The sequence below is a fragment of the Rhinatrema bivittatum genome, chromosome 8 (genome assembly GCF_901001135.1).
Source record: "Rhinatrema bivittatum chromosome 8, aRhiBiv1.1, whole genome shotgun sequence".
NCBI lineage: Eukaryota > Metazoa > Chordata > Amphibia > Gymnophiona > Rhinatrematidae > Rhinatrema > Rhinatrema bivittatum.
In genome coordinates this window covers 147,039,521-147,058,376 of record NC_042622.1, presented here as the reverse complement: position 1 = coordinate 147,058,376, position 18,856 = coordinate 147,039,521, and the positions used below count along the sequence as shown (strand labels likewise).

The window sequence follows — 18,856 nt, the reverse complement described above, 5'->3', positions numbered from 1 at the left end:
AAAACATGGCTATGCCAGCTTGATGTTGGATAAAATAAATACTATTGAGGCTGTTTTATTTGGATATTGTCCATAAAGTTACTACAACATATAAGAGATATCAAGCACCTTCATATCCAAGTGGAACATTTTAATGAAAAACATTTTATAAATGGCTGAATAAAAAATTGTTTTGAGAATCTAATATATGATGAAAGAAACATAGTTTTTTTCCTCCTGTGATGGCAGCCTGTGTGCAGGCTTGAAGCTATAAAACACTATGGAAGTTGGAGGTTTCCACAGTGGCTGTCTGAGATTTTCTCTTTCCAAGTAAGTAATGCATAAGTTAAAAAAGAAAAGAAAAACAAAAGAAAACTTCAAAAAATAAAAAATATAAACATATATTATTTAAAAACTAATTTGTGCTTAAGAGTACCTCACTTTTAAAGAAAAAATCATTTTTCGGATATGAAAATTTTAGTGCAAAGAAACTAATAAAAAAATTAGAGGGACTGTAAATTTATAAATATTCACCAGTGTGCTGTATATTCTGGATGTGATGGATATCGGCCTTACATCTTCCTCGGTAAAGGCCAAAGCACTGGGGAAGCTTGCACTGCTGCTGCTCATGATGCACCTCATATGTGTGTGTGTGTATGTGTGAATCTTTCACTGCTGCTGTCTGTGCTGTATCTCTTCTGTGGTAGGGCAGTATGTGTGTGTGGGAATCTTTCACTGCTGCTACCTGTACTTGTTTTGTGATGGGACTGTATATGTGAGGAAAGCTTGCACTGCTGCTGCCTGTGCTGTACCTCTTTTCTGGTGGGGTAGTGGGCATGTGACTGCTCATGAGATATCTGCTCAGTGGATGGGAACATCCAATGATAAACACTGCATTCTAAAATGCATTGAAAAAACACATTCATGAAATCATCTGCCTGAACCCATAGCTGAAGAACTTAAAACATTTAGCAATAGCTTAATGAAATCACAGGGCCAAGTTTTAAAAATCCTGCACGTGCAAAAACCGGGGGATACGCGTGTGGCTGGGCCATGCGCACGCCGCGCGCATTTTACAAACAGCCCGGCCACGCGCACGTATCCCCTGATACGCGCCAAAGTGCTGGGCTATATTAAAGGGGTGGGGGCCAACCGGGACAGCAGCCATTAGGCCCTGTCCCGGGGAAGTGCACGCCGGCAGGTGTAACTTACATCTGCTCATCAGAGCAGGTAAGTTATAAAACAAAATAGGGTAGGTAGGTAGGGGTTAGGGGTCGGGGAGAAGAAGGGAAAAGGTAGGAAGGTTAGATAGGGTTCAGGGAACTGGGGGAGGCCCTATTGCATCACTGCGCGTTTCTTTACAAAATCCCCCCCCCCCCGTTGTGCGTGCAAGTGTGAACCCATATGCTATAAAATCGGCGCCTCCATGTGCGTGCGCCAGGAACTGCGCGCGGGTCTTAAAATTGACCCTACAGTGAATCTCCAACCAAAACAGGTCCTCAGTGCACAGACAGCGCAAGTTATATTAAAAACACAGTATTAGGACCAAAATTACTAACAACATAGCGTGGGGGGAGGGGGAGATGAATATGCAGAAGTCAATAGTCACACAAAAAAACCTCTTAAAGAGTCTCTTTAGTGATAAAAGGCACAGGAAATCAAAAAGAGCCCTTGGGCTAATTCATCTCTGTGTGTGCTGCTACTCTGGAAAGGCCGACTCACATCTGCATTGGTTCATTGGGGTAAAAAAAATAATAATTTTATGGCACATTCCAGGGACCCGCAAAGAGAAAATGAACAGGAAAGCCTAGGCGGTGGGGAATTTTTCCTGTTGTCCAATAGCATAAATTCAACCCGGAACATATCCTGTACTTTGCATGACGTCTTCTCAAAAGGAAAAAAAAAAAAATTTTAACCAGTAAACTGAAGACGCTGAAAGTCGCACATCATGACGCACTGAAATTCTGGAAGATAGTCTTTCTGGCTGCAGCAGCTTTGGATCCTTCCTCTCCTGGATCTTGGGAGTGCTGTCAGGGCTGGGTAGCCTTTGGGTGCAGGCAGACAAGCGTTTCCGCGCGCTGTATGTACTCAGCGGTCCTCTTCTTCACTGCTTCCCGCCGAGCCGCACTGGGGTCCCCTATGGAGGGCCAAGCAGAAAAGAGGATGTATTTAAGGTTGGCTCTTTGATTTCTGGTGGATACAATGACTTAAGCAGCTCAGTCAGCTGAGGATGCGTGCAATGCCTCTCTTATGGTGATGTGGGCTGGATTAGATTGGAGAGCTCTCTTATACTGATAAAAGGTACTGGCATCACTGTTCCCACTAAGCTGTGCACATGTGCATGCACACCCAGTAAATCATAGCACGCCCAAGAAATCCCAATATTATTTGCACTATACTGGCTCGTTGTGCACAAATTTGAACTTGGTTTATAAAAAGATGCACAAGGTTTTCTGCACATTATCTTTCAAAACTTTGAGGGAACACCCGTCATAGCACCCTATAAAAATAACAGTATCAATGCTTGGGCCTCCCTTCTGAGGAGGTTTACTCCATTGGACTCTGGAATTATACCTGAAGCGACAGGAGTAACAGGAGGCGAGACTCCCGTCTCTCTGCTAGTCCATGGCTGAACATGGGGGATTAAGTTTTGTTCTATGTGACCTCCTGGTTTTGTAAGCTCCCTACCTTGCATGCCCTTCAGTAAAATGTCCACGCCATCTTTATAACTCTGCACAGCTCCCCTGAAGTCCTCGGTTGCCTCTTTCTCCAATGCTTGCTTGATCTGTTCAGTGGCCAGCACCAAGTAGTCCCCGAGGTTTGGGGATCCCTCTGCCGACTCAGAAGGGGCATCTCCAGGATGGAAAGGCAGGCTCCAGAGAGGGTCCTGGATGACAGGGAGTTTGTCCTCGCTGGAGGGCTCCATGACCAGGGACCCCAGCTCTTCTTCATGAGATAGGCTGGAAGGGTCCCTGTCTGCAAACAAAAGGAGTAATGAGATGACAAGACCTGGATTCCATTCCCAGCCTGGGGTCCTGATTCTCAGGCTTGAGAGTGCTGCAGAGGTTAGGAGACCCAAGTTCCATTCCCTCCTGCTTATTGGGCTGAGAAGGCTCCAGGGATTAGCTGGATTTCTACGATTTTTTTTATCAGTCAAACCCAAGTCTTCCTAAAGTTGCTATAAAGGCAGGATAACGTTTCACATAAATGGAACAGAATAGTAGTGGCTAGAGCAGCGGGCTGTGAACCAGGGAAGCCAGGGTTCAAATTCTGCTAACACACCTTGTGACTTCACTAAGTCACTTTACCCTCCCTTGCCTCAGGTACAAACTAACACCTAGATTCAGCAAATTGCTATAGGGGGCACATTCAGCTCAGGGTGGTGTTACATACACAGTCAGAGGAACTAACTGCAAATTTGAAATCCCTGAAGAATTTCTATCATTTGAATTGATGAAAGGTACAAGAGGAGTTGATATGTACAATTCAGTCTTTCTCTCTCTCATATAATGGTTGCGGCTGCGCACATAAAAACAAAAGCTGTTGTTATTTCTGAAGTTAAATTCTGCATTACTGTGTATTAATCTACTGCATTCTGCAGTAGAAGACCCCAATTTGCATTAGCCCCTCCCACTTGCATAACAAATTTAAAATGTGCATGCTAACTTGTATTGCGTATCGCTTACATTAGATGCATTTAACGTGCATTCGGGCCCTAACACATTCAGGCCGATACAGTACAGTGCGCTCCGACAGAGCGCACTGTTAGCTGCTATTGGACGCGCGTTTTCCCTTACCCCTTATTCAGTAAGGGGAGGAAAACGCGCGTCCAACCCGCGGCACCTAATAGTGCCCTCAACATGCAGATGCAGGTTGATGGCCCTATTAGGTATGCACGTGGGATACAGAAAGTAAAATGTGCAGCCAAGCCGCACATTTTACTTTCAGAAATTAGCGCCGACCCAAAGGTAGGGCACCGGGAAAGTGCACAGAAAAGCAGTAAAAACTGCTTTTCTGTGCACCCTCCGACTTAATATCATGGCGATATTAAGTCGGAGGTCCTGAAGAGTAAAAAAAAGTAAAAAAAAAAAAAAATACATTTGAATTCGGCCAGCGTCTGTCGGGCCGAAAACCGGACGCTCAATTTTGCCAGCGTCCGGTTTCCGAGCCCGTGGCTGTCAGCGGGCTCGATAACAGACGCCGGCAAAATTGAGCATCGGCTGTCAAACCCGCTGACAGCCGCCGCTCCTGTCAAAAAGGAGGCGCTAGGGACGCGCTAGTGTCCCTAGCGCCTCCTTTTGCTCGGATCTACCGCCGGGCCTAATTTAAATACTGCATCGCACGCACCGGCGAGTGGCCGGTGCGCGTGCCGGGAGAGTGGGCATTCGCCCGCTCTCCCGCAGACTTTACTGTATCGGCCCGATTATGATGAATGACCCGGTAAGTTTACTAAGCATTTTTCCCTTAGTTACAAAATGGGACAACATGTTTAGTAAATAGGCCCCTAAGACTGCAAGCCCCCTGGGAACAGGGAAATAACCTACTGTATCTGGATGTAAATCGCTTTGAGCTACCAATGAAAAGACATGAGCTAAAATCTAAGAGGTCCATATTCAAAGGCATTGAGCTGGATAACCTTTGAATATTTAAGTCATCATCTGGCTCAAATTTAGCCAGATTAAATAAAAAAGCGTTCTGGGGCTAACTTAGCCAATTTTCAATGACATTCAGCTAAAGGGGTCCTTTACTAAGCTATGATATTTTATCACAGGAGGGGACAAATACCTGTTGTATTTTTCCCTTTCACGAAAAACTATTGTGGTGGCTCCCCATGATATTTTTTTCTCACAGAAAAACTTAGCAAGGAAATGTATCGGGGGGGGGGGGGGGGGGGGGGGGGGGGGAGAGGAACAATTTGCAATGGCAGCCCTCTTCACACAGGGCTGCCATCATCTTAAAGGGCCACCAGTGCCCCTAAACAACCCCCACACCGGGGATCTTGGTAGACCCCCATCTACCGCCCCCCCCACCACCTGTAGAGGCAGCCCAAATGTAAAAAAAAAAAAAAAGGTAGAAAAAATTGTTTGGAAAGCTGCACAGAAACACCTACCCAAACCCCAGCCTTTTCAAATACTACAATTCCCCCCACCCCTGCAGGATCCAATCACCGTGGTGGGAGCCATTTTAGCCCCCGCCCCCCTCCCATGCAGCCCCTCCTTCCTTAGAAGAAATCCCTGGTAGTCTAATGGGGCATGGAGCGCCTCCTAGGCTCTGGGCCAGTTGCCACCATTTTCCCCCAATAAAAGGTCATAAGAACATAAGATTTGCCATACTGGGTCAGACCAAAGGTCCTTCAATCCCAGTATCCTGTTTTCAACAGTGGCCAATCCAGGTCAAACTACCTGGCAGGATCCTAAAGGGTGGATAGAGTCCATGCTGCTTATCCCAGGGATAAGCAATAGATTTCTGTATTTCTACCTTAATAATGGTTTATGGACTTTCCCCCCAGAAACTTGTCCCAAACCTTTTTTAAATGCAGCCACACTAACAGCTTTCACCACATCCTCTAGCAACAAATCCCAGAGCTTAATTATGCGCCGAGTAAAAAAATATTTTCTCTTATTGGTTTTACATGTACAACTTAGTAACTTCATTGTGTGTCCCTTAGTTTTTGTACTTTTTGAAAGAGTAAACAACCGATTCATGTTTACTCGTTCCATTCCACTCATTATTTTATAAACCTCAGCCATCTCTTCTCCAAGATGAAGAGTCCTAAACTCTTTAGCTTTTCCTCATAGGGAAATCGGGTGCCTTATTCCTTATAATAAAAGGTTTCTGACAGATCTGTTTGTTGTAGTCAACCTTACTATATCCACCACAGTGGCCATACTGTAAAAAAAAAGAAAAAAAATCACAGAATCCCCTCCCACCCAAAGTAACACAAATGGGTCCTGCCAGGCCAAGTTCCTCTACTCCCAAACCCCTCCACGTAGTCAATAAAAATAAAAATCCAGGAGTCCGCTCACCAGTCGATAGAGGCCCCCCCATCCTGTCAGGAAAATTTGACAGTAATGCCCCCTCTCCTTTCTTTCTCCCAACTCAACCCTTATCCTCCCGACCACCCAGTACATTTGCAAAGGTCTTTCTGGCCCATGCGATTCTGGAAGCTTCTAGCGTCACTCTGACAGCATAAACTACCAGCATTTCTGTAAGAAGAATCTCTGACGAGTAAGCCAACCCTGAATTTATTTTCATTGATTACTTCAAGGGGTTTGGGGAGGGGGACGCGGCCCAGCAGGGCCCATTTGTGTGACTTTGGGTGCTTTCTTTTTCTTTTTACAGTATTGCCACTTAACCAGCTAAATTCTTTTGAATATAGGCTAACGTTATATGGCCACATGAAGCCAGATAAACTTGAATATCACCAGTTAGGTTTAAAGTTAAAAGTTATCCAGCTAAAGTTAGCCAGATAATTTTAATCCTCAATATTCAGCAGAACATTTCATCCGCTGAATATCCCAAATAATTCTTCCAGCTAACCTTAGCCGGATAATTACCCATTTTAAGGGGTTTTGGATATTGACCTCTAAATAAAATAAAAATGGCAGTAAGGTCTTTGGGACAGGGACCTCATCATCTGGTATTTTCAGCCCTGCAATCACCTTCAAATAGCCATCTGATTTCTACTAAATAGCCCATCTGCTGACACTTCTGGGCATCACTACTACATGAAAATAAACCCTATATTATTAATTCTGGAAGGGCCATGAAGTCTCTTTCACACCTTGGTTAAAGCAGGGATCAAACAGAGCCAGTTCGTGGTGCAAGAGTGGGCAGCACGGAGCCTCTTCCTCTTCTCCTGGGCAGTCGAACAGCAGATCCAGTTCCTCTTCTGCCTCCTGCTCCAAGGCCAGTGGGACATCCGCTAACGAAAGGGAGAAAGCAGAAAGAGAGAGAGAGACACCATAGGTCAAAAGTTGGGAACGTAGGGCTGGACTGGTGTTATCTGGGCCTCCCCCTCCCTTTCCCATCTTTTCACCGGCTCTCATCAGGGATCCTCTCCTTACTAGAAGTCTCTCAATATTTCTTCCCATCTGGCTCTCGTCGGGGATTATCTCCCTACAAGACCTCTTCTCCTTACTCCCCATTCAGGTCTCATCAGGGAACAACAGCTTTACCTGGATACAAACCTAAGTTTTCCGCCTTGTTTTCTCCTTCTTCGGAGAGCACTGCAGTCATCTCTCCCACACCACTGTCTTCCAACACCTCGAGGTTCTGACACAGCTCAGCACCCTCTGGAAGTAGAGGTGGAGGTAGTAACAATTGCGAACTTCTGGCCTCCACCACATCTGCCTTCCTTCTCACCTCCCCACCCTGTCAAGTGGAAAAACAAGGACAGACAGAGGTGACCTCAGTGGCCAGTCCATGTGAAATCCCCTCCAGCCAACTGGAAGCACCGAGAGGTGACGGCTATGACCAGTGTGTAAGTGAAAAACAGGCCCCTGGTGTACTAAAGGATTCTTCTCATTGTGCATGTGTGTGAAGAATGCTTAGGACATTGGCCCCAAAGTGAAAAAGTTAATGGCATCTGTACCCTGAAGAAGTTTTTGAGCTCGGGGCTATTGTTCAGGGCTGGGATACCCACAGTGAAATTCAGCATAGTCTCTGCCCCTCGCCGCCGCTCTTCGATTACTGCAGCCTCAAAGCGTCCTGTGGAAGGAACATTTAGAAGGTAACGTGTGCTCTCCAGGAGTTGGTGGGATTGGAACCTGAATCGCTCAGCCTTGATATCCATCCCAAAATACATTGCTGCACTGCAAAAGAAGACTCACCCACAACTTATAGTTTTTCATTCACTTATAAAGCAAGCACCCCATACACTCTCCTTCCCTCACCAAACATGCTTCTGCTGTGTTGTAGAAGGTTCCCTAGGGGTCAGAGGGTTGGGCCAGTCTCCTCAGCAATTCATTCCTTGCCCACTTGGTGGTGGGGCCAAGCACCGCCAGCTATGCTGATGATTCAATGATGTAGACACCTGTCCCCTGAGAACCAGATTGAGACCTGAATCACAGTATTGCCAGAGGAATTCCCTACATAACTTCCTGCCACAAAAGATCCCTGCAAAGAGATACTGCAGCAAGGATGTATGTAGGAAAACTAGGAGAGATAGGGTTTCACCAATTTTAGCCTCGCTGCACTGGCCTCCCATAGTAGATAGGGCAAAATTTAAAATGATTATGCTAGCTTTTTGTTGTTTACGTTTAAATGGCTTTCAGTATTTGTCATCTAAACAGTCATGGCACAATTCTAGGCGGCCACTCTGTACCTCACAGACTGTGCAGTTAGAGCTGCTGTATGGATTTAAATTTAGAATTAGTCATGGCTCAAAATGGGCTTTTACCGCTATCGCCGCCCCCGCAGGTATGGAAAAATTTGCCTGTGACGATAAGAAATGAGGGCAATTATTTAAAATTTCGGAAATTGGTCACAGCTTATCTGTTCTCTTTTCAGAATAGTTCAGGGTGAGTGGGAAGATATGGATATGGAGCAGAGCTGTGATAATCTGGGGAGATAGTGACTTGGTCTCTGGGAAGAGTTGTGGGAGGATAAGTGCAGAAGGATCTTTCCTTTTCTTCAGTTTTTTTCTTTTAAGTTATTTGTATTTGTAGATATGTATATTGTTTATATGGATTTGTATTATAAATTATACTTTTAAATTATATATGTGATTTTTTTTTTGTAAACTGCTTTTATGGTATTGACAAGTTTTATAAATAAATAAAAACGAGGATGGCTATAGGCTTTGGAATCACTGCTGAGTGGAACCGGACCCTAATCCTTACCAAAGAGCTGGGCTTTGGGGAAAGCCGGGAATGCTTCCATCCTGCGGAACAAGTTACGATGGGTGTAGGAGAGGTCTGTATGGAGCTTCTTAAAGTCGCTGTACCGCTTCCAAATCACTATCTGCAAGGACAAGGACACAGCATGGATCGTGGGGTGAGAAGGTCCCGTCTATCAAGAACTTACAGTACGAGGGCCTATGGGGATAGCTCATGGAGAGGGCTGGAAGACAGCACTGTATGGAGTCCAAGCAGTGAGCACTGAGCAATAAAGTGACTTGCTCCAGTTATGCACAGCGAGTCAGTGACAGAAAGGTATACTTATATATATATATATATGCCTCACATATAGAGAGGGGAGGGGGTATGCTCAGCCTTCAGGGAGCCATTTCACTAGCCACATGTTTTCTGTCAGCATTTGTTAGCTAACTGTGTACATTGATTTCCAAGTGTAGCGACCCAAAAAAAAAAAAAAAAAAGGAAGATCGGTGTATAAAAAGAAACTTTATTCTGACATTTTCCGAGTTTCGCTCCATATGAAGAGCTGTCTCAGGGGCTACCTGTGTAGAAGAACTTAATTTCATTGGATTTGAAAGTGATCATGTGGGTCAAAATTCAGCAGTGGTATACAGTCATAGTGTTTTCCGGTTTGTTTTTTTGGGTCCATTGATTTCCCAGGACTTTTTGTGAAAATGTTAATATGATAATGTTAAAGAAATATTAAAGAGTCATTACCTCTTTGACATCCTCTGGATTCTTCTTTGAAATGAACTAGTGAGAAATTAAACAAAATGAAATAGACTAGATTATGGCTCATTTCAATCCTGGGTACCGGGTTTGATTTTCAGGAAATTCACAATAAATATTAAGTATATTTGCATTCATTTGACTCATGTACACGTTGTCATCTTGAAAATTGTATCTTCTTTCTCCCTTGTTGCTTCTAAAGGGTCTCAGGGATTATCTCTTTCTCCCGCTCTCCCAAAGGGTACACAGAGATCTCCCCCATTCTTCCTTAAAGGATCTCCTGTTTATCTATTTTCCTACCTTTTACAGGATCTCAGATTTTTCTCCCCACCCATTTAAGCAAATCCAATAATACTTCATAAACACAGAGAATACTTAATGGCTGGAGGATTGAAATGAAGAAAAGGAGTAACCTATTGCTAACTTTAGATGTAATATTTCTTTATGGGGGTAACCTGCACAGAATGGTAGTTACCACCCTTAACAGAGGCACAGGGTGGGAGGGGGGGTGTAATCTGTACAGAGCAGTAGTTACAACCCAAGCAACTTGCTGGGCAGACAGGATGGACCTTTTGGGTCTTTATCTGCTGTCATTTACTGTATTACTATGTTCCCCCTCAAGGTCTTCAGCATTATTTCACTGATGGTCATTAAGAGTCTCCAGGTTTATTTCCCTAAATTCTTCTTTAAGACTAGATCAGAGTTGGTTTGACTCAATGACACAGTAGCAAGTGTTGCACTCTGGGATGAATTCCCAAGCCTGGTTTCTACCCCCTGGGCTGACTGGAGCTGTAGAGGCAGCATTCACAGCCCCTGGGGATGGAGGGGAGACAAAGCTGACTCCTAGTCACTACTCAACAGTCACATTTAATTTCCGGACTTAGGATGCCTGTAAAGGGAGCTGAGGTTTATAGTCCTGGCAAAGGACTATCACTGCAAAGGCTGGGCTAGGTGGGGGATTACAACATAAGAGTTGTTAACCGGCTCCAGATTCACCTGACAAATTTAATCCTGTACTGGGTTTACCACATTGCATGCAGGGACTTGTAGTTCAGATTTCCCTTTTGTCATTCCTGAAAAAGTAAAACTACAAGTTCCTACATACAATGGGGTAAGCCCAGGATGGATCAAACCTTTGGGGTGAATCTGGAACCAGTTGGCAATCAAAATATAGGAGAAAAATCCTCAGTAGTTGCAAATGAAGGCTAATGATATAGCTGGCTCCAAATGAGATGAAGGCCAAAGGTACCTGAATGTAATCTGCTTTGAAGTGCTGAAAAAAAACCGGAATATAAATCAAATAAATAAATAAGGAGGAGGAGGAGGAGGAAACTGGCCAGCCATAAAAAAAAGTCGAGTGTTATCTTCCCCATTCAATGGTCTCCTGGATTATAGCCAACTCTACACCCAAAAAATGGGAACCCAAGATTTTCTTCCACAATTCATCTTTAAGGGATTACTACAGTATGCACACCATAGTCTCAGACCTTTCCATTATATGTAGGGTTTCTGATTTTAGATGTTTATAAATCATAAATGTAGGTATTTATTTTCCATTTAATTAGAGAGTCTTTGTAGGTACCAAAAATCTGTGTTTTTGCAGCACTGATACTTGTTGGGTACCTTTTCCAGCTGAATTAAATACATATATTTGTGCAGCTGAGGAGTCATTAGTATGAAAAAAACCCCACAAAAAGAAAGTGGAGGATCCAAGCTAGGCAAAGGAGAGGTGAGAGAGTATTAGGGGAAATTATTTATCTAATAAACCTAAAATCAGAAGCCCTAACTATATCTCAGTTCTCCTTAACAGACCTCCCCTCATCCCTCTCCCAGGATTACTCTCCTCTTTAAGGGAATCCAGTATTATCTTCATTCTTGTTTAAAATACTTATGATCACATCGTCCTCCTCCTCTATCTCCCTAGTTCCTCCTTAAGAGATCCCAGGATGATTTCCATCACGCTTCCTTAAGGGACCCCCAGGCTCGCGTCCCTTCTTCCTCGATGACGTAACGGCCCACCCTTAAAAGTGCGCCTCGCACCTGGGCGGTGACCTGGTACTCCGTAAATCCTTTCTCGTGGGTGCGGGTCTCAGTTACGGCGTAGTGCCGCTCGTATTCCTCCTTGCAGCCGCCAGCGCCAGCAGCCCGGCAGGACATGGCAAGGAGCAAGCGCAGGGAGAGACCCTGGTGGTGGTGGTGGTGGTGGCGGCGGCGGCGGAGCCACGCCTCCTTCCGATGGACGTCACCTGCTAACGCCGAGCCCCAGCTTTTCAGAGCTCCGTGTGCGCATGCTCCCCACCCAGGGTTCCTGGTGGCGGTGGAAGCGTTGAGGACGGGAGGAGATGGGTTTGTTAACCATCCTCAAGAAGATGAAGCAGAAGGAGCGCGAAGTGCGGCTGCTCATGCTGTATCCTGCTTCTCGCGGGAGGGGACGAGGAAAGACCCTCCCTCCCCCAACCGTCTTTCGGGAGGGGGTAGTAACACTTTCCTCGCGCCTCCCTGGGTAGTGTTGTGTCACGGAGGGGAAGTGGACAGTAACGCCGACTGGGACGGGCCTATGCCCTGGGCTGGGGAGAGGTGCGTGTGTTAGAGATGAGAGCGGTTATCGTTAATGCCCTGTCAGAGATGTAACGTGAATGAAAGGTTCAGCAGGACTTCCCACGTTTTTAGCCATGGTGATGCCCATTTTAGCACTCGAAAATTCACATGACTCCAGACAACCAAAACAAATCAGTAGGGGTGCAGTCCCCCCTTTCCCCAACAATCACTTCACTCTTATCCTCACCGCACTCCAGCTGATCCTCTGCTCTTGCTCAACCTCCACCCTCTCTAGTCAATCTTCTTTCAACCTTCACCCTATCCAAAAGACCATTTTAACATCCTCCCCTCCAGCTGATTCCCAAGTACATCTCCCACATCCTCTTACCTACCCAGTTTATCCCCTTTCTCTGATCCCTTCCTGCCTTTTTTGTATCCCCCCTCTCAGTTGCTTTTCTCTCACCCAAGCCCTTTATATAGCAGTCAACATCCTCGATCTTTCCCTCTCTCTCATTCCATTTCTATCTCACTCCTGTCCTCCATCGTCCCTCTCACTCCAAGCCTCATCTCTGCCTTTCCTGCTCTTCCACCCCCTCAGCTGATCCCTTCTTACAGTCAGCTCTTCTTACATCCACAGTTGCTTATCATTCCCCCCGCTCTCACCCTCTATACCAATCCCGCTCCAGCTGTTCCAACTCTGAAACCCCTTCTGCATCTGATCTCTCTCATCAAACAATACCTCCTTCAAATAGCTGCCCCCCACTGCCTCAGCTAAGATCAGTGATTTCCTTTGAGCCCCAGGTAAAAGGTGGATGACAACTGGTGGGAAGAGATGGAAGGCTGATGACAGGAGCAATATTTTTCTCTTGGGTAAGTTCAGTGATGGGTGAGGTGAGAGGAACAGTGACACTATCCACTGGCCTGTGCACAGTCAGCCTCCCCTCATGACTGGTCCCAAACCCGAGCGTGATCTGCAAGCATCAGCAGTATTAGTGCTGAAAGTTAGCGCAGGACTTGGTACAAGCTCAAAGACCCTGTATTGGCCCTGAATTATTCTCATGCAGGGCTTCCTATTACCACACAAGCTCATTCAAAGGCAGGGCTTGTGAACAAGTTGTGGCTCACAGGCCCCACACTAACTTACACTATTAATGCTGCTGCTGCCAGTTCTGACACATGGGTCATACTGTCTTCAATTGGAGTCACCATTTGGAGCTCTGAACCACAGTTGGGAAACCTTGCAGTACAGAATCCTGTCAGCAGTGTATTTTTCATCAGCCAGTAAGGCCTTCCACCCTGCCCCAGACAGAGCAGTTTAGACTTCTTCCCTTGGATAAAGTAGTTGAGGCTATTGCTAGATTTGCTGAAGGCCTGAGGCAGGAAGCCTGGGAAAATGAAGAAAGTAGCTGCTGGAAAAGCTTTGTTTGTTTCATTTTTTGTTCCCCTTAACGAGTTTATTCCAGGGGACTGGACAATGCTGGGAAAACCACCATTTTGAAGAAGTTCAACGGGGAGGATGTAGACACAATCTCGCCCACGTTGGGTTTTAATATCAAGACCTTGGAACATAGAGGGTGAGTGAGGCCCCTGGCACCCTCTGCCCTTTTTATACCAGGGTTATAAAACTGCTTATTCTCCCTTCCCCCACACACCTGAAAGCTGAGGTCAGTGGTCATTTGGCCACCTAGAAATAAAAATGGATGACCAGATCTCATGCTTGCAGCTGTCTTGAATATGAATCAAAACTGTTTTAATTTTCTTCACATTCTGTCTAGATTTAAACTGAACATCTGGGATGTGGGTGGACAGAAATCACTACGCTCCTACTGGAGGAATTATTTTGAGAGTACAGATGGACTCATCTGGGTGGTGGATAGTGCAGACAGACTACGGCTACAGGATTGTAGCCAGGAATTGGCCAGCCTACTGGTGGAGGAGGTGAGTAACTGATCCCTGGATCCGCTGCTGTCTACATGGGCCTGTGCTCATCTCAAGGTGAAAACATTTTCCTTTGGGTACCTAGCTGACTTAATTTGAGTAGCTTTTGCTGTTTTCCAAAGAATTAAATAATCTTTAGAATTCATTAACCACAGACCTGATGGGTGAAAAAAGCCCTCAGTTATGTAAAACATTAAACACTTGTTATAGAAATAGGAGAAAAGAACATCATCTGGAAAATTGTATACTAATGCCCATCATGAAATAGTTCTGGATCTAGAGACAGCCATGGAAGAGATTGTGGTAGTGGCTGTCACGGAGACATGGTTGACAGAAAACCACTATTTGGATATAGTTATTCCAGGCTATTTAGGAAGGACATAGTAGGAAGAAAAGGAGGAGGAGTGACACTATATATATAAGAAAAAATATTAAACCAACAGAACATCAGGGCTTATGAAATACAGAGGTGGCTCTGTGGGTTAATCTGGAAAGTGGAAGTGGGACACCAATCTATACTGGTGTGATACTTGAACTTTCTTTGCAGGCAGAAGAAATAAATGGATATAGATTTAATGGAGGTTATTTATTTGATTTATATTCTGCCTTTCAGCCACTTCAGAGCAAATTACATTCAAGTACTGTAGATATTTCCCTGTTTCCAAGGGCTCATAATCTAAGGGCCTCATTTACTAAGCATTTTTCCCATGGACACAGAATGGAAGAAAAGCCTTAATAAATCGGGTTCTAAATTTGTTCCTTAGTGACTTGCCCAAGTGACTTGCCCAAGGGCATAAGGAGCAGTAGTAGGATTTTAACCTTGACGTCCCTGGTTTGTATCCCACTGCTCTAACCACTAAACTGCTCCTCCATTCCAATATTCAGCTATGAAAGAGGAGGTGTTATTCCTAGGTGATTCCTAGGTTACAGTCTGCCAAATGTTGATTAGGACATGATGACTGCAGTATCATCCCAGAAGTGGAGATATCATGGAGTCTCCGCATCAACTGGTAATGGAACCCACAAAGGAGGGAGTGATACTGGACTTGGTGCTTGTCAGTGGGGACAATGTTTCAGATGATATAGTGGATGATTATCTGGGACCCAGTGATTACCGGATGGTGTGAGTCATCATTAGAACTTAAGTGGTGATGTTTCTCTGCATTCAGACAGGTTAATCCATGACCAGTGGGTTATGCACTTCTACCAGCAGATGGAGACTGAGCAAAGCTGACATCGCGGTATATATACCCCTGCTCTGGCATCAGCCCACCAGCAGATGGTGGATGTGCATCTCCCTACTAGGGATTACTTGAGTTTATTTAAAAAAAAAAAAAAAAGAGACAGAAGGATTAATCATGCACCATGTCTCCTGAGGTGATACCTTATGGTCTCTCCCTCAGCTGAATTCTCCTGAGGTGATATCTGGTGATCCCTCCGTCAGTCGAGTGCCTTGGTCTGGTAGCTGGTTTTCGGCGTGGACTTAGCTGCCAGGAGAGAATCAGCTGAGAAGCTAGTGGATGCAGGAAGCCAAACGCAGCAGTGAAGGCATTAACCCTCTCTCCCTGCTGCTGGAGACAGACTCTGTACTCGGCTGGGATAGACTGAGCTCAGGTAAAGAGTTTAAAGAAAAAAAATAGTAAGCTGAGAGAGATTTAGGGATTCTTCTCTCCTCTTCTATTTCTGGTCTCCAAGCCTCGGCGCTCTGATCTGATGTGCATTCCCATCTCCGTGGGGGATTTGTGGAGTCGTGACATTTTTGGCGGGTTGAGCGGCCCTTTGGCCTAGGCCCCGCTCTCAAGCTTCACTGGGACGCAGCGTGCGGCTGTGATGACATTCGCAAATCGCCCCTGAAAGCAGTTGTGATTAAACCAGTCCTAAACTGGCAGACTCGATGATTTGGTACAGTTACCGAACATTTCCTGTACGTACCCGGATCAGTCCAGAGAGTGGGGTTGAGCCTCCTATCCAGCAGATGGAGACAGAGAAAAATTGAAAGGGTATACTATATCAGGACATTGCTCACCCTGTGCCCCCCCCCCCAGTATTTCTCTGTCTCCAGCAGATGCAGATGGTTGAACCTGCGGTTCCCTCCTTTTAGCTATATTTGTTTTGTTTTCTCTTAGTGCGAGGTTGGTTTTTTTTCCTCTTGCCTCTACTTTCACAGGATCAAGCAAGTATTAGCTGTAAAAAAAAAAAAAAAAGTAAAGAGTGTTTTAACTCCACAGGAGACAGTTTTGTCTCCTAGCTCTTATAGGGTCCTAGGGGGGATTTTTCCCCTTGAGTATTCAGCCTAGGACCTCCTATGCCCGGTGACCCTTTGTTCTCCCTGCCTAAGGTTGATACTGGTGGTCCAGTCTCTCCCCCTTTTTTGTTCCTAGCTGACCCTAGAGATGTGGCATGCCTCCGATCCCTATGCAGAGATGATTAATGCCTCTGCTCTTCTACAGTAAAATAAATTACTTAAATAGGAGAAAGCCAGGCAATTCCCGCGATTGGTTTGTCCTGCAGGCAGGGGAAGGTACGGAGCGGGGCTGTTTCGCCGGCTCCCGATCTCAGTTCAGGCAGGCACAGCTGATTTCCTTTCCTCTGCGGCTGTTAATTTCTGCTGCTGATGCCGCGTTCAGCTGTTTGCATAGCCTGCGGGGAGCCTGCTTCGCGGCTCTCCCGCGAAGGGCTGTGCTCTGTTTATTTACTTGGAGGGGAGGGACCCTCCACGGTGACGGGAAAATCTACGGCCCAAGGTTGGTCCATTAAGTGTGCAGCCAGGCCGGCTCCCTCAGGAAAAACTGCGGGAATGGTGGCCATTTTGTGCCTGGATCTCGCTGCCGATTCGGAGCCTCAGGGGGGAGGGGAGCCGGATTTGACTCATTCACCGCCTGATTTAAGTCCCGTGGACTCCCTGGGGGCAGCCCCGACCCCTCCCACGGGATTCTTTCTCCCCTGTTGCCTGGAAAAGCACCAACACCGTTTCTCCACAGAGTTTGTGCTGTTGCTGCATAGGCCCTAACTGGCAAGCTTAGAGGAACAGGGGGATCCTTCCCCGGGCCCCCCCCCCCCCCCCGGCTAAGATCCCTCAGATAGCCATTGGACAGGCCCCTGGGGCCCCAGATTCTCAGGTACCACTAGGGTCAGGACTGTGCCGGACCCACCTGATCCTTCTCAGCCCTCTCCTCTGTCCGATCTGGATCAGGATCCAGATTTGTCGCTCTCAAATCCGCCCGTTGAAGGTGATGACCCACGGGTTTTAAGATTATTCAAACGGGAAGAGCTTGATCCACTGATCCCTATTGTTCTGGATGAACTTGGGATCGAGGTACCTCTGGAGGAATCCATCAATGCTTCCACTTCACGCACCGTGAAGCCAAAATTGCTACGGATCAGTGGGTCCTCGAGGTGATCGAAGGAGGTTACGAGTTAGAATTTGCTCGGGATCTCCTGGACCGCTACTTGATATCTCCCTGCGGAAGTCGGAAGCATCCAGCAGTGTGCCAGACTCTCCACAGGCTTCAAGAGCTCGGGGCCATAGTCCCGGTTCCCCCAGAGGAACAGGGATCCGGCCAGTATTCCATCTACTTCGTCGTCCCCAAGAAGGACGGCTCCTTTCGCCAATCCTGGATCTCAAGAGAGTCAACAAGGCACTCAAGGTGTCCCATTTTCGGATGGAGACCCTGTGGGCGGTCATAGCAGCGGTTTGCACAGGCAAATTCCTTGCCCCCCAGACCTCACGGAGGCCTATCTTCACATCCCGATCCGCAAAGAACACTAGAAGTATCTTCGCTTCAACATCCTGGGCCAGCAATTTCAGTTTCAGGAATTCCCGTTTGGGCTCGCCACCACTCTTCGCACATTCACCAAGGTAATGGTGGTGGCCTTCGGCGGGAGGGAGTCCTAGTCCATCCCTACCTGGACGACTGGCTCATCCGGACAAAGTTGGAGAAGCTCTGTGCGACAGCGGTCAGCAGGGTTCTGTCGGTCCTCACTTCCCTCGGATGGATAGTCAGTTTCTCCAAGAGCAACCTCAAGCCCTCACAGGTCCTGGAATTTCTAGAAGCGCACTTCGACACTCATGTGTCCAAGGTTTTCCTGTCCGAGGTCTGGGCACTCAAGCTCATGATTCAAGTACATCATCTCTTATCTCTCTCTTTGCCCACGGCGTGGGACTACCTCCAAGTTCTAGGCTCTATGGCTTCAACTATAGATTTGGTTCCATGGGCGTTTGGGCATACGCGTCCTTTACAGAAAGCTTTGCTGGCCCATTGGAAGCCGGTCTCGGAGGAGTTTTGGACACCCCTACTGCTCTCCGAATCTACCGTCACCAGCATGCAGTGGTGGCTCTCACTCACTCACCCACCTATTGAAGGGCATGCCTCTGGAGACTCCTCAGTGGATTATTGTAACAACGGATGCCAGCCTCTCAGGCTAGGGAGCGGTGTGTCAAAATCAGTCGACTCTGGGCCAATGGTCCTTGATCCAATCCAAGTGGCACATTAACCGGCTGGAGGCCGAGCCGTCCGGCTGGCACTCAAGGCTTTCCTACCCTTGGTCCGTCGCAAAGCTGTGAGAGTTCTTTCCGACAATACCACCATGGTAGCTTACATCAATCGCCAGGGGGGCACCAGGAGTCGCCTGGTAGCCCTGGCAGCCAGCAAACTGCTCTCCTGGGCAGAGTGACATTTGGAGCAACTGGCAGCCTCCCACATCGCGGGGAAGGAGAATGTTCAAGCCGACTTCCTCAGTTGTCAACTCCTAGATCCCGGAGAGTGGCAGTTGTCCGAAGAGGCAATGGATCTAGTCGTACGCAAGTGGGGAGC

The 18,856-nt window shown here is 46.6% G+C and overlaps 2 protein-coding genes across 5 annotated transcripts in view; one reads left to right on the top strand and one right to left on the bottom strand.

Moving 5' to 3' along the window:
* Positions 1-115: 115 nt before the first annotated feature.
* SNX15 (sorting nexin 15) lies at positions 116-11,751 on the bottom strand. 3 transcript variants are annotated; one of them, XM_029611278.1, is made up of 8 exons: positions 11,607-11,751; positions 9,555-9,590; positions 8,823-8,943; positions 7,574-7,689; positions 7,158-7,353; positions 6,764-6,904; positions 2,668-2,955; positions 116-2,116 (listed from the first exon to the last, which is right to left on the bottom strand). In XM_029611278.1, exons 1-8 carry the CDS (start codon positions 11,721-11,723, stop codon positions 2,010-2,012), a joined length of 1,122 nt encoding a protein of 373 aa, XP_029467138.1. In that variant the 5' UTR covers positions 11,724-11,751; the 3' UTR covers positions 116-2,009. The 3 variants fall into 3 exon arrangements, with proteins under 3 accessions (XP_029467138.1, XP_029467139.1, XP_029467140.1); XM_029611279.1 differs by having other exon boundaries at positions 7,170-7,353; XM_029611280.1 differs by having other exon boundaries at positions 7,625-7,689.
* A 71-nt stretch (positions 11,752-11,822) lies between these two features.
* Positions 11,823-18,856, top strand: part of ARL2 (ADP ribosylation factor like GTPase 2) — a 46,737-nt gene continuing 39,703 nt past the window's right edge. The window contains exons 1-3 of one of the 2 annotated variants that reach the window (XM_029611281.1): positions 11,823-11,973; positions 13,568-13,678; positions 13,880-14,042. In XM_029611281.1, coding sequence (XP_029467141.1) covers positions 11,909-11,973; positions 13,568-13,678; positions 13,880-14,042 — 339 coding nt within the window. In that variant the 5' untranslated portion in view covers positions 11,823-11,908. The remainder of the gene's footprint in view (positions 11,974-13,567; positions 13,679-13,879; positions 14,043-18,856) is intronic. The other variant, XM_029611282.1, reaches the window with a different exon arrangement.

Excerpts from the sequence above, each read along its gene's own strand:
- SNX15 (XM_029611278.1), bottom strand. The coding sequence starts at position 11,723 with ATGTCCTGCCGGGCTGCTGGCGCTGGCGGCTGCAAGGAGGAATACGAG. Across the intron at positions 8,944-9,554 it reads ATCCAGAGGATGTCAAAGAG|ATAGTGATTTGGAAGCGGTA; the intron begins GTAATGACTCTT and ends TTGTCCTTGCAG. Across the intron at positions 7,354-7,573 it reads AGCTCAAAAACTTCTTCAGG|GGTGGGGAGGTGAGAAGGAA; the intron begins GTACAGATGCCA and ends TCCACTTGACAG.